The 15462-nt window shown below is 54.9% G+C and overlaps 1 protein-coding gene across 2 annotated transcripts; it reads left to right on the forward strand.

The window, feature by feature from the left end:
* The first annotated feature begins 10405 nt into the window (after positions 1–10405).
* On the forward strand, positions 10406–14786 carry LOC133362696 (proline-rich protein 36-like). Of its 2 annotated transcripts, XR_009757524.1 has the most exons (4): positions 10406–12299; positions 12522–12640; positions 13843–14103; positions 14195–14786. XR_009757524.1 is itself a non-coding variant. In XM_061581617.1 (3 exons), exons 1-3 carry the CDS (start codon positions 10808–10810, stop codon positions 13987–13989), a joined length of 1758 nt encoding a protein of 585 aa, XP_061437601.1. In that variant the 5' UTR covers positions 10406–10807; the 3' UTR covers positions 13990–14786. The 2 variants fall into 2 exon arrangements, 1 of the variants encoding a protein (XP_061437601.1); XM_061581617.1 differs by having other exon boundaries at positions 13843–14786.
* Positions 14787–15462: the final 676 nt, after the last annotated feature.

The following is a 15462-nucleotide window of genomic DNA, read 5'->3' on the forward strand; positions in this document are numbered from 1 at the left end:
TAGAACAGGGGGAGATCATACAAACTCCACTCACTCACTCACTCTGCAGAACAGGGGGAGATCATACAAACTCCACTCACTCACTCACTCTGCAGAACAGGGGGAGATCATACAAACTCCACTCACTCACTCTGCAGAACAGGGGGAGATCACACAAACTCCACTCACTCACTCTGTAGAACAGGGGGAGATCATACAAACTCCACTCACTCACTCTGTAGGACAGGGGGAGATCATACAAACTCCACTCACTCACTCTGCAGAACAGGGGGAGATCATACAACTCCACTCACTCACTCTGCAGAACAGGGGGAGATCATACAAACTCCACTCACTCACTCTGCAGAACAGGGGGAGATCATACAAACTACACTCACTCCACTCTGCAGAACAGGGGAGATCATACAAACTACACTCACTCACTCTGTAGGACAGGGGGAGATCACACAAACTCCACTCACTCACTCTGCAGAACAGGGGGAGATCATACAAACTACACTCACTCACTCTGCAGAACAGGGGGAGATCATACAAACTACACTCACTCACTCTGTAGGACAGGGGGAGATCACACAAACTCCACTCACTCACTCTGCAGAACAGGGGGAGATCATACCAACTCCACTCACTCACTCTGTAGAACAGGGGGAGATCATACAAACTCCACTCACTCACTCACTCTGCAGAACAGGGGGAGATCATACAAACTCCACTCACTCACTCTGCAGAACAGGGGGAGATCATACAAACTCCACTCACTCACTCTGCAGAACAAGGGGAGATCATACAAACTCCCACTCACTCACTCTGCAGAACAGGGGGAGATCATACAACTCCACTCACTCACTCTGCAGAACAGGGGGAGATCATACAAACTCCACTCACTCACTCTGCAGAACAGGGATCATCAAACTCCACTCACTCACTCTGCAGACAGGGGAGATCATACAAACTCCACTCACTCACTCTGTAGGACAGGGGAGATCATACAATCTCCACTCACTCTGTAGACAGGGGATCATACAATCTCCACTCACCCACTCCCCCCACTCTCCCCCCCCCACTCACCCCACTCTCCCCCCACCACTCTCCCCACTCCCCCCCCCCACTCCCCCCACTCTCCCCCTCCCCCCACCACTCCCCCCCTCTCCCCCCACTCTCCCCCCACTCTCCCCCCACTCTCCCCCCACTCTCCCCCCACCACTTCCCCCCCCCACCTCTCCCCCCCCCCACTCTCCCCCCACCACTCCCCCCCTCTCCCCCACCACTCCCCCCACTCTCCCCCCCCACCACTCCCCCCTCCCCCCACCACTTCCCCCACTCCCCCCCCCCCACTCTCCCCCCACCACTCCCCCCACTCTCCCCCCACCACTTCCCCCACTCTCCCCCCCCCCACTCTCCCCCACCACTCCCCCCACTCTCCCCCCACCACTTCCCCCACTCTCCCCCCCCCACTCTCCCCCCACCACTCCCCCCACTCTCCCCCCACCACTTCCCCCCACTCTCCCCCCCCCACTCTCCCCCCACCCTCCCCCACTCTCCCCCCACCACTTCCCCCCACTCTCCCCCCCCCACTCTCCCCCCACCACTTCCCCCACTCTCCCCCACCACTTCCCCCACTCTCCCCCCCCCCACTCTCCCCCCACCACTCCCCCCACTCTCCCCCCACCACTTCCCCCCACTCTCCCCCCCCCCCCACTCTCCCCCCACCACTCCCCCCACTCTCCCCCCACCACTTCCCCCCACTCTCCCCCCCCCACTCTCCCCCCACCACTCCCCCCACTCTCCCCCACCACTTCCCCCCACTCTCCTCCCCCCCCCCACTCTCCCCCCACCACTCCCCCCACTCCTCCCCCCACCACTTCCCCCACTCTCCCCCCCCCCACTCTCCCCCACACCACTCCCCCCACCTCTCCCCCCACCACTTCCCTCCCACCTCTCCCCCCCCCCCACATCTCCCCCCACCACGGTACCCCCCACTACCTCCCCCACCACTTCCCCCACTCTCCCCCACCCCCACTCTCCCCCACCACTCCCCCACTCTCCCCCCACCACTTCCCCCCCTCTCCCCCCCCCACCTCTCCCCCCCCCCTCCACTCTCCCCCCACCACTTCCCCCACTCTCCCCCCCCACACTCCCCCCACCTATCCCCCTCTCCCCCCACCACTCCCCCCCAATCTCCCCCCCCGAGAGAGCGACCGCGCCGCTTCGCAGTTCCCACCGTCACCGCGACAACAACAACCCACGGGGGCGGCAGCAGCAGCAGCAGCAGCATGGGCCTCCTGCCGCACAGAGTCATGGCCTCCCGCCACCCGCGTCCCCAGCGGCTGTGGCTGCTGGCGCCGCTGGCGCTGTGCGTACTACTCCACCACCAAAGCGCGGCCTTGACTCTGTGCGGGAGCCAGCTGGTCGACGCCTTGGCGTTTGTATGCAACGGGCGAGGCTTCTACGCGGCGCCACCAGCTGGCGTGCAGCGGCAGCGGCTAGGCGGCATCACAGAAGCGTGCTGCCTGCGCGCCTGCTCGCTGCTGCTGCTGGAGCGCTACTGCGCACAGCCGCAGCTGCTGCACAAGAAGCAGCAGCTGCACAAGAAGCAGCAGCAGCAGAAGCAGCTGCAGCAGCTGCACAAGCAGCTGCAGCAGCTCCACAAGAAGCAGCAGCAGCAGAAGCAGCAGCTGCACAAGAAGCAGCAACAGCCCACGCGACTGGGCAGCACGCCGTGAACACAACAACAAGAACAAGACGTTGAAGTAAATGAAAATGTTTATTCCTTCTGTGAAACACTAAAAAGTTCATTAATATAATGAGCGGAAGCCCTAAAAAAGAGAGGGGGGCGAGGAAAAAAAGAAAAACAATAGTGACACGTGGAGTTGTATAGAGTGAGGAGGAATTAGGTAAGACGAAGCATTGAAAAAAGACAAAAAAAAACGACACGATGAACGAAATCAATTTGCCGAACACACCGAGCATTTTGTTACGTTGTGATCGTAAAGACACCAAGAAGACGAGGAGGAGAGTGGCAGAGGCAGGGAGAGAGGACAGGAGGGGGGAGAGGCAGTGAAAGCGGCAGCAGCACCCACTCAGTCACTCACTCACATACTCACCCACTCGCTAACCTACTCACCCACTCACTCACCTACTCACCCACTCACTCACCTACTCACCCACTCAGTCACTCACTCACATACTCACCTACTCAGTCACTCACTCACATACTCACCCACTCGCTCACTCACCTACTCACCCACTCAGTCACTCACATACCCACTCGCTCACTCACCCACTTGCTCACTCACTCACCCACTCAGTCACCTACTCACCTACCTACTCACCCACTCAGTCACTCACATACTCACCCACTCGCTCACTCACCTACTCACCTACCTACTCACCCACTCACCTACTTACCCACTCACTCACCTACTCACTCACCTATCACTCAACTACTCACCCACTCACCTACTCGCTCACCTACTCACTCACCCACTCACTATCCTACTAGCCCACTCACCTACTCAATCACTCACCTACTCACTAACCTATTCACTCACCAACCCACTCACCTATTCACTCACCTACTCACTCACCTATTCACTCATCTACTCGCTCACCTACTCATCTACTCACTCGCTCACCTACTCACTCACCTACTCACTCACCAGATTGCCGTGGCCACGTGCCGCTTGCTCCCTTCTGTCACGATTCTTGACCGTCAGCCATCAAAGTCCGCGAACAAATGGGCGACAACAACAACACAAAAATAATAATAACACACACTTCCATCGACATATCTAAAAAGGTCGAGCGAAAATTCGCGTTTGTGGCCGGTGTCCCATGCTGTGATCAAAGCCCGGCAAGTGGCGTTGGTGGCCACGCTGCTGCTGCCTGTTTAGCGAGCGCTGCGGCAGGCAAGCAGCGAGGGTTGGTGGGTCACTGAACAAACGCTGCGAATCTCCCTTCAACGCGGGCGTCGAGGAGGAGGAAGTCGCGCTTCCTTGGCTCGTCGTGAGAAAGGCGGTACAGCCAATGGACTGACCTCCTCCGTCTGTTACCGTCTGTAACGGACGGGGGGGCAGGGGGTGTCGCTACCATTAAGGAGCGTGGGTTTTACTTCGGGTGCTCCACTTTTCTCCCGCTTGTATGACGGACGCCCACATTTAATTGGCTTAAACAAATCTTAAGATGAAATAAGTATAACCCGTAAAAACAAAGTTTTTCACTATAAATCCTTTATATGCGTGGCAGCTAGAGTCCTCTCGTCCTCTGGCTTGAGATGGCTGCCACCTATGGGTCAGATGATTGTCTGCCAGTATTAAGCAATTGGTAATTAAATATTTAATTTGTTTTCCCTAAACAGTGTAAAATTTTGGAAAAAAAAGTTCACGAAAATTAATTGTCACACACAACGAGTCTGTGTGCAAAATGTCAGCTCGATTGGATCACGGGAAGTGGGGTAAAAAACGACCGACAGATTTGCATGGTCGTAAGCAAGCAAGCACGCAAGCGAACTTAATATAAAGGATTTAAAAAAAGAAGACGATCAAGCGGCGAGAACCCTCGTGAGAAAGAGCAGTTGGACTCAGCGTTGTTATTGCACGTGTACGACACACCGGCTACCTGAGGCAGTGCAACAAGTGGATTGCAGATACAGCTGTGATGTGGAATTTGAGTGTTCTCCCTGAGTATCTATCGATTTTGGTCCAGGCACTGTTTACCGCGGGTGCTAAAACGTTCACCCTGTATTTATGTATTCATGTTAGACAATCATTGGTGACCGGGTTGAGGTTATAAACCTTCTTACACCTGAGAACTTGCTTTACTCACGGGTGGCTCATACTCAGATTCGAACCCAGGCTCCCATCGGTCCCGGGGGCTTGAGTCATTAACCCCCCTCTCCTCCCCTCCCCTCCCACCGGGGCACTCGGCCAGAACGCCGTTGCAAGTTTATAGGACAGGGAAATCGGTTTGGTTGATCATTGACCTTCCAGCCATCGAAAGGTTGCAGCAAATCCTCAGCGCCAAACAAGCGGCACAATTTCAGTTGATTAGAAGGGCCGCGGTGGGGGTGGCGTGTAGTGGGAGGGGGTTGTGGGAGGTTTCCTCGCCACTGATCCAGCAGTGGCTATGAGATGTTAACTCCCTCGCCACGTGTGCAGGAGGCCGTGGGTTCGATCCCGACCCTGACGCCTGCTGCTGCGTATTTGCAGTTCGCGTGCCTCTACTTCTCCCCGTGGTCGCGTGGATGTTTCTCCCGGGTCCTCCGTTTAAACAACATCGTGCTGTACTGGCAACGTTAACAATCACACGATAAGTAAAAACCACACAGCCGCAGCATCGCCCCAAACAGCGGAACCACCGCTGACTAAACCCGCGTGCGCGTGTCAGACTCGCGCAATGAGAGCGGTGGCGACAAATACCAACTGCGATCACGCTGGTCAACACACTTTGTCTGGCACGAGGTATTCCAAGGGTTTTAATGTAATTTGGACTTTTGCAGCTGTTCTATACTAATTTCAGGGTGCTGATTCCAAATCTGGCATCAGTTTTTGTCTATCACGTCAGGTTTTTGAAATATCAAATATTGCATTTTCAATAAAAACTGCGGAAGAAAAATATTAAATAAATGTGGATATCTACATAAAATGATATTCTAAACACACTATCCTAAACATACAGCACCATATTTTAACACTAAAGCAGTCACTGACTCGCAACCACTTGCAATCATAAGTGACAGAGTTAATTTCGGGTAAAATCAATGAAAATGGGGTATGCCGATAGCATAAAAATGAGATGTGATGGAGCAAATCTGAGATCAGATTTGGAATCAGCACCCTGAAATTAGTCTAGAACAGCTGCAAAAGTCCAGGCCAGAAAAACATGTTGTTTTTTGTTGACCAGTGTAATTATTTGATTTCTGAGATGCCGCATCGGAGCCATAGAGCACAGGGTTTGTGTTTTATTGTCGTAGTTTTGTAATGGCTTCGTTCGTGGTGCGTGCCCGTCGTCGTGGTAATGAACACGGCGTGTTGTGTTCACTAAAGACAATTCCGCTCGTGCACAATGTTACAGGAAGCGCAGTTTGAAGTAATTCGGTACAAACTAATTGAATTGAGTCCACGGCCACGTGTATTGGCGTTTTTTTGTTAGTTTTGTTAACCAGCCGAGATCCTATTGTCATCTGCAAGGGGTGGGGGAGGGGGGTAAATCCCCAGATCGAGCGCGTTTGTACGCCACAGAATCCGCAAGTACGCGACGGAGTTAGGCAACAGAACTGCCTCTCTCCCGCGGAGACTTGTTTTTTGCTTCGTTACTCGCACATCCCTATGATCCTCCGAGGGCGCTGGGTCCACACCAACATCTCCCAACCGCAGCCGCTCCGATTCTGCCTTTTATTTTTTTGTGTTGCCGTGAATTTCCGTGGCTTATTTTTTTTTATTTCCCAGCGGATAAAGGATAAGCGACGATATTTCCCCCCACCGCCCCCGCCCCCCCCGTGTCAAAGTGTATAACAGGAGCACTTTTCTAATAAAAATTTTTTTTTTAATAATCTGTAATTGTGGAGTGCTTTGATGTTGTCTGCCGGCCGTGTCGCCCTTGAAAAGGAGGGCTTGTCAGCTGGTCCGGGCTTTCTTCGTCCAGTGAAACTTCTGAACTTCTGAAAAAAATAGAGCTTCGAAGCTCATCGGATTTCTCAAATTTAAAATAAATATTCTGATTCGTATAACTATAGACACACAACGTACGGAGGAGCGCTGTGTTCATGCCCTGCTGCTGGATGAATGCCTCCCCCTCGCCGTGGGCATTGTTTGACCATACTTCACCACGCTGGTCACCGCGGGGATGTGGTGAAAGGCAACCACGATGTGGTTCAGATGTGACTCACCGCTGATGTCAGCAGTGGCCGGGAATTGAAACTCAAGTTGCTGGATTTGCAGCGGAGTGCTGTAAACTAAACTAGAAAATAGTTAAGTTTAGTTTGTGTACATTTTGTAAGTGATTCGATTACCTTTCCTCTACTTAGGACTCCTATTGTGTCTCTGTGTCGTTTGTTGTTGGCACGTTCTGACCTGCCCCGACTTGACATCTGTCTAAAAGAGCTTTATCGCTCATCGGATTCCTCCAGTATAAACACTCTGATGGTGTGCGCTAACAACTGCGCCACCGCTCCACGCCGAGCGCTCATGCTGCCAGCTCGTGCATTGTGCGCACACGCGGTGGTCACACACAACAACGCGTCTCATGAAGACAAAACACTCAGCACGTTCGTCAACAATGTTGTGGCCTTCAAATAAAACAAATTAGATGTTGGCCAATGGAATTTGCTGATATCACACACACACACATACTCTTAGGTTGTTTTTCTTTCGGTAAAGCCACGTAGGTAAAAATTTTAAATTAATAAAAGTAAAATAAAATAAAAATCACGACATTTCAGTTTGTACAAACTGAGTTGCAGTGGTGATGGTGGTGGTGATCATGGTGATGATGGTGGTGGTGATGGTGGTGGTGATGGTGGTGGTGATGGTGGTGATGATGGTGGTGGTGATGGTGGTGGTGATGGTGGTGGTGATCATGGTGATGATGGTGGTGATGGTGGTGATGATGGTGATGATGGTGGTGGTGATGGTGGTGGTGATGGTGGTGGTGATGGTGGTGATGATGGTGGTGGTGATGGTGGTGGTGATGGTGGTGATGATGGAGGTGGTGATGGTGGTGGTGATGGTGGTGTTGATGGTGGTGATGATGGAGGTGGTGATGTTGGAAGTAGAGGTCGTGGTGTTGGTGGACGTTACAGTGGTGGTGGTAATAGTGGAGGTGGTGGTGATGGTAGTGATGGAGGTGGCCTCACCACCACCACCATCACTCACCACCATCACTCACCACCACCACCCTCACCACCATCACTCACCACCACCACCCTCACCACCATCACTCACCACCATCACTCACCACCGTGATGATGATGATGAGAGAGATCGAACCCACGACCTCCTGTAGACCAGGCGAGGTAGTCAACATCTCATAGCCACCGTGATGATGAGAGAGATCGAACCCACGACCTCCTGTAGACCAGGCGAGGTGGTCAACATCTCATAGCCACCGTGATGATGATGAGAGATCGAACCCACGACCTCCTGTAGACCAGGCGAGGTGGTCAACATCTCATAGCCACCGTGATGATGATGAGAGATCGAACCCACGACCTCCTGTAGACCAGGCGAGGTGGTCAACATCTCATAGCCACCGTGATGATGATGAGAGATCGAACCCACGACCTCCTGTAGACCAGGCGAGGTGGTCAACATCTCATAGCCACCGTGATGATGATGGGAGATCGAACCCACGACCTCCTGTAGACCAGGCGAGGTGGTCAACATCTCATAGCCACCGTGATGATGATGAGAGAGATCGAACCCACGACCTCCTGTAGACCAGGCGAGGTGGTCAACATCTCATAGCCACCGTGATGATGATGAGAGAGAGATCGAACCCACGACCTCCTGTAGACCAGGCGAGGTAGTCAACATCTCATAGCCACCGTGATGATGATGGGAGATCGAACCCACGACCTCCTGTAGACCAGGCGAGGTGGTCAACATCTCATAGCCACCGTGATGATGAGAGAGAGATCGAACCCACGACCTCCTGTAGACCAGGCGAGGTGGTCAACATCTCATAGCCACCGTGATGATGAGAGAGAGATCGAACCCACGACCTCCTGTAGACCAGGCGAGGTAGGTCAACATCTCATAGCCACCGTGATGATGATGGGAGATCGAACCCACGACCTCCTGTAGACCAGGCGAGGTGGTCAACATCTCATAGCCACCGTGATGATGAGAGAGAGATCGAACCCACGGCCTCCTGTAGACCAGGCGAGGTGGTCAACATCTCATAGCCACATGGAGCCATCGGAACGGATAATGTAATCGATGATAATCGATCATCAGAGAGAGGGAGACACGCAAAACGATGATTATAATCGATGGGAATCGATTAGCAGAGAGAGACGCGCAAACCAACGATTATAATCGATGAGATTCGATTATAATCGATGAGAATCGAACAAACGATTCCCGGTGACGTCATAACCCGGAGACCATCGCCAAGTTCAAGATGGCGGCACCCAGGTTGGAGGTTGTTGTTGTGGTGGTTGTAGTGGTGGTGGTTGTAGTGGTGGTTGTAGTGGTGGTGGTTGTAGTGGTGGTTGTAGTGGTGGTGGTTGTGGTGGTGGTTGTAGTGGTTCTTGTGGTGGTTGTTGTTGTGGTTGTTGTTGTGGTGGTTGTTGTAGTTGTGGTGGTAGTGGTGGTTGTAGTGGTGGTGGTAGTGGTGGTTGTTGTGGTGGTTGTAGTGGTGGTTGTTGTAGTAGTGGTTGTAGTGGTGGTTGTAGTGGTGGTTGTTGTGGTTGTAGTGGTGGTTGTGGTGGTTGTAGTTGTTGTTGTAGTTGTTGTTGTTGTAGTGGTTGTAGTGGTGGTTGTAGTGGTTGTAGTGGTGGTTGTAGTGGTTGTGGTGGTTGTTGTGGTTGTGGTGGTTGTTGTGGTGGTGGTTGCAGTGGTGGTTGTAGTGGTGGTTGTGGTGGTGGTAGTGATGGTTGTTGTGGTGGTGGTGGTGGTTGTAGTGGTGGTTGTAGTGGTGGTTGTAGTAGTAGTGGTGGTAGTGGTGGTTGTTGTGGTGGTGGTAGTGGTGGTTGTTGTAGTGGTTGCGGTGGTGGTGGTTGTTGTGGTGGTTGTGGTAGTGGTGGTTGTAGTGGTGGTTGTTGTGGTGGTTGTTGTGGTGGTTGTAGTGGTGGTGGTTGTTGTGGTGGTAGTGGTGGTTGTAGTGGTGGTGGTTGTTGTAGTGGTGGTGGTTGTTGTGGTGGTGGTGGTTGTAGTGGTGGTTGTGGTGGTGGTTGTAGTGGTGGTGGTGTTTGTTGTGGTGGTGGTAGTGGTGGTTGTTGTGGTGGTGGTTGTTGTTGTGGTGGTGGTTCGATCCCGACCCTGACGACGCTGCTGCTGCTGCTGTGTTTGGAGTTTGGAGTCTCTCTCCCCAGGATGTTAACTACATCGTCTGGTGTGCAGGACAATTCAGTAGTGGAAGAGGCAACAACACACACACTGACACACACACATTGACACACACACATTGACTCACACACATTGACACACACACACTGACACACACACATTGACACACACACTGACACACACACATTGACACACACACACTGACACACACACACTGACACACACACACTGACACACACACATTGACACACACACACTGACACACACACACTGACACACACACATTGACACACACACACTGACACACACACACACTGACACACACACACTGACACACACACACTGACACACGCACATTGACACACGCACACTGACACACACACATTGACACACACACATTGACACACACACACTGACACACACACATTGACACAAACACATTGACACACACACGTTGACACACACACATTGACACACACACACTGACACACACACACACATACTCACACGCACGCACCCACACACACCCACACACGCACACACACTCACACACACCCACACACACACTCACACACGCACTCACACACGCACACTCACGCATACACACTCACACGCACTCACACACCCACCCACACTCACACACACGCACTCACACATACCCACCCACACACGCAAACTCACACACACTCACACACACCCACGCACACACTCACACGCACTCACACCCACCCACACTCGCACTCACACTCACACACTTACACATACCCACCCACACACGTAAACTCACACACACTCACGCAATGTCGCTACTACCAGCACTCCACCACCATCACCACTATCACCACCACCATCACCACCATCACCACACCATCATTACACCGTCATCACCATTACCGCATCACCATCACCACGCCACCGTCACCATCACCACGCCACCATCTCCATACCACCATCAGCACACTCACAATCATCGCACCGTCGCGATCTCTCTACGCCATTACCACACCGATACCAAAACGGCCACCATCACCACACCGTCGTCACCACACCACCGTCACCACCATCACCATCATCATTACCACCATCACCACTTGAGCAAAATAACCAGCGTCACTACATCACCACCCCATGCACCTCCGCTTGTCATGGTGGGCACTATAGAATGCGAACGTGGTTGCAACATACATCCATCACTGCAATCACCATCACCCACACTACCATCACCACCACCATTATCACCATCATCAACACCGCCATCACCCACACTATCACCACCATCACCACCACCTTTACCACCACTATCACCATCAACACTGTCATCAACCACACTATCACCACCATTACCACAATCACCACCGCCATCACCCACACTACCACCACCACGACCACGACCACTATCGCCATCACCACCACTACCACCATCACCACCGCCATCGCCCACACCACCACTACCACCACCACTGTCACCATTACCACCATTAACACCACGACCACCACCACTGTCACCACCACCACTAACACCATCACCACTATCACCACTATCACCACTATCACCACCACCGCCACTATCACCACCGCCACCATCACCACCATCACCACCACCACTATCACCACCACCACTAACACCACCACCACTATCACCACTATCACCACCATCACCACCACCACCATCACCACCACTATCACCACCGCCACCGCCGGCTGGAGCTCCGTGGCTCCGCTGGAGCTCCGTGCTGTTCAGCGGCTTCCTCACCGAGCGGCCAAGTGGCCACCGCCGCTTCTTCGTGCTGCGTGGGGGCGACGGGACCGTAGCCCCCCTCCTCCAGTGCTACCGCAGCCCCCGGGAGAGCTGCCTGGCCTGGGGGGGCGGGGCGCCCCCACCCCCCGCCTCCTCCCGCTCCCCCACCCCGACCTGCCCGGCCCGCCTCGCCCGCCTCGCCCGCCTCGCCCGCCTGCTCCTCCGCCCGCCGCCCCGCGTCCTGCCCCTCGGCGGGCTAGGGGCGGCGGTGGAGCGCTCGGACGCGCGGGCCCCGTACGGCCTGGCGGTCTTCGCCGACGCGGGGTACCTCGCCCTGGCCGCCGACGACGAGGCCCAGAGACGGGCCTGGCTGGGGGCCCTGCGGGCTCACCTCCTGCCGGCGGCGGGCGGCGGGGCCGGGCCGCCGCTGGCCGCGTGGGAAGGGCGGCTGTGGAGCCGCCGCGGGGCGGCGGAGGTGCGTGCGGGGCCCTGCCGCGTCTACGTCCACGCCGGGAGCCTGCGCTTCGCGAGCCCCGCGACGGGGCCACTCGCAGGCAGGTGGCGGCGGCGGCAGAGGTCGCAAGCGGGTTTTGATTCCCTACCCGTAGCCTACGCTAAATGAGTGACAAACGGTGACTCGCAGAGTCCCATCGACCCGCAGAGACCCACAGAGACCCGCAGAGACCCACAGAGACCCACAGAGGGGGGTGCAGGCTGCAGGTTGTGGGGGGGTCTGTGGGCGATGTGCAGAGTGCCGCTTCCTTGTGTGGCAGCAGACGCCACGGCGGTGACCCTCAAGCTGGCGGACATCAAGTGCTACGGACACGTCCGCCATTGCTTCTCCGTCACGTGGGACACGCACTCGGAGCTTGGAGTTGGACGGATCCGGATGAAGGTACGACCTCGTCTCGATGTTTCTGTTGCACCACGGACACAATTCGTTCCCGAGGCCGGCGTTGACATAGAACCCCCGTGTAGCCTTAACAGACTGTAGGGGCAAGTGCTGTTAGCGAGCACCTATGAAGGCCGGAACGGCACACGAACGAGGGGGTGGGTGGCCAGCACCATGCCCGGCCGCCTTTGTCTCCCCAGTGGCGATGTTGACACACCGCACCAGGTACTCATTTGAGGCTGAGTCGACCTAGGGGAGGCCCAGGACTGCACACTCATGTTCACACACGCAAACACACACTTTCACCCGGTGCCAATACCAATCCTCGCCATTCGCCACTAAGTGGCGGTGACGTCACCACGGCGCTTGTGCCAGGCCATGTGCACCTTGAGGCCACGTGAAGTATCGAACGCCCGCTGGCAGGAGGTCACGGGGCAGACCCAGCAGGTGCCACGGGTCGACTGACCGAGATGACTGACTGATGCACCACATGTGCCTCCTACTACACGCGCACACACACTTTCCCAGTGGCGATGTTTACTACACACCGCACCAGGTACTCATTTGAAGCTGAGTCGACCTAGGGGAGGCCCAGGACCGGTTCAGATAATCATCACTGGTGTTGGCCGTGAGCGGGAATCGAACCCGGGTCTCCAGGTTCATAGCGCAGCGTAGCGCTAACCGCTACACTACCGCTCCCCACACGCACGCACACACATAGACACACACGCACACACACACGCACACACATAGACACACACACGCACACGCACGCACATAGACACACACGCACGCACACACGCACGCACACACGCGCACACGCGGACACACACACGCACACACGTACACGCACACGCACACACACGCACACACGCGCACACACGCACACACACATAGACACACATATAGACACACACACGCGCACACACACACGCACACACACACATAGACACACACGCACACACGTGCACACATAGACACACACACGCACACACACGTACACACACACGCACACACGCACCACACACACACATGCACACACACACACGCACCGCAGCCCGGTCGCACGTGACACCTCACGGAGGACGGATCGCTCCGCTTTGTTTTGTCGCCGTGACTTTGTGACGACCCGCACCGCCGCCCTGCCGCAAAGAGCTTTGCAGCTCACCGGATTCCCCTCCCTCCCTCCCCACCGCGAGCCGCAGCTGGAGGAGGGTGCGGCGGCGGCGGCGGCGCTGCACGGCGCGGTTCTGCGCGCCCGGCTGAGGCTGCCCAGCCACGAGCTGGGGAAGGAGGACGACGCAGGAGACGTTGAATGTCAAGCCGCTGGGTCCAAGTCAACCGAAAATTGAAATCAACCGGCCCCTCGGGCGACCGGGGAAAAGCATTCCGTGAGGACATTTAGCCAGAGCCGGCGTGCTGGCAAGGCCTGGCTATGTGAATTCAGACGAAAGCCTGTCGTGCAGGTGGGTGTATCGCCCTACGTGGCTGTTATTGTACGGCGTGTGGTGTCGTGGTTGTCTCGGCTAACTTGATTTCTCGACACGCTCCGGACAGGCTCACGGAGTAACATACACGCCGGGCCACGTAGAGCTTTGCCACCCGTACAGCCACACCGGCGACGTACAACTCTATAGCTGGCTGGCTGTGCGACGACGACGACGACGAAGAGACGGCAGTGATGACAGCGACGACAGCCTTGACCCGAGACCACCACGACAGCCCCAAACCCCCACTTGCCTCTCCCTTATATTTGCCCAGCGTGGCCACGCCCACCTCTGGAACTCTCTCGCTGGTTCCAGGAGCTTCCCAGTGAATCCCCACCTTGAGCCTTGCCCCAGTTAACGTGCCCCTTGTGGGTTCGGCCGTTGTATGACGCACCCGCACCTCTAGTTAACCCCCACAGTCAACAGGTTTTTCTTGGTTCTTTCAGTAAAGTCGTCACGTAGAATGGAAGTAATAAAATAATAAAAATAAAACATTAATTAATTCTCACGAATTTCGGCCACAACGCAAGCAGCCGTCCTCAGGTGAAGAGGAACAGGTCTGTCGGGGGGCGTGGTGAGCAGTGTGCGCAGTGACAGGTGGCAAACCCCGTCACTGCGCACACATTTTGTGAGGGAATAAAATGGGCGCCAATAAACGTCAATTATATTTTGCGACAAAAAAAATGGCGGATTTGATTTGTCGCGCGATTGCGAAGGGGGGCGAGGGGGGCCACGTGCTGCCGTACGAGGGGGAGATCCCCGCCACGGGAGCCGCGAGTCTCCCGCGGCGGGGATCTCCGGCCGATGCCAAGTCGCCGCGTCTGCAGTGAAGTGCCGTCTCAAGAGAAGTGCGCCAAGCCGTCGTTACAGATTCTTAGGTTTTTTCGGTAAAGTCACCAGGTAGGTAAAAAATTTTAATTGGTAAAATAAAATTAAAATCGCTTCCGTCTTCAGGTGGAACCGTCACAGCACGACAGCTGTATCAAGTGAGAGAAATTCCAAGAACACAGTACTTGTATATATACTGGTTGAGGGTGGGAGGAGCCAAGGTAGGCCCTGAATATTATTGTTGTGAGGTTCGGTGCGGCTGAAGCACGCTGTTAGGAATGAGCCTTTGTTGTGTAAACTGGGTGCGGCTGATGTACACTTTGACACCGACAAGAAGGTGCCATGACGGGACACCACGCACTAAACCTTCATTTCAAACGTAAAAAAAACGCCACGCAACGCCGAACACGAAGAGATACTCCGCCGTAGTTTTCCCGACCACTTTGTGGACTTTTATTGAATGCAAATGTAGTGGTGGTATTGACGTGCGCCGGCAGTGATGGATCACGG

This window comes from Lethenteron reissneri, unplaced genomic scaffold (genome assembly GCF_015708825.2).
Source record: "Lethenteron reissneri isolate LAM-NWPU_2019-01 unplaced genomic scaffold, ASM1570882v1 scaffold_1581, whole genome shotgun sequence".
Lineage (NCBI taxonomy): Eukaryota > Metazoa > Chordata > Hyperoartia > Petromyzontiformes > Petromyzontidae > Lethenteron > Lethenteron reissneri.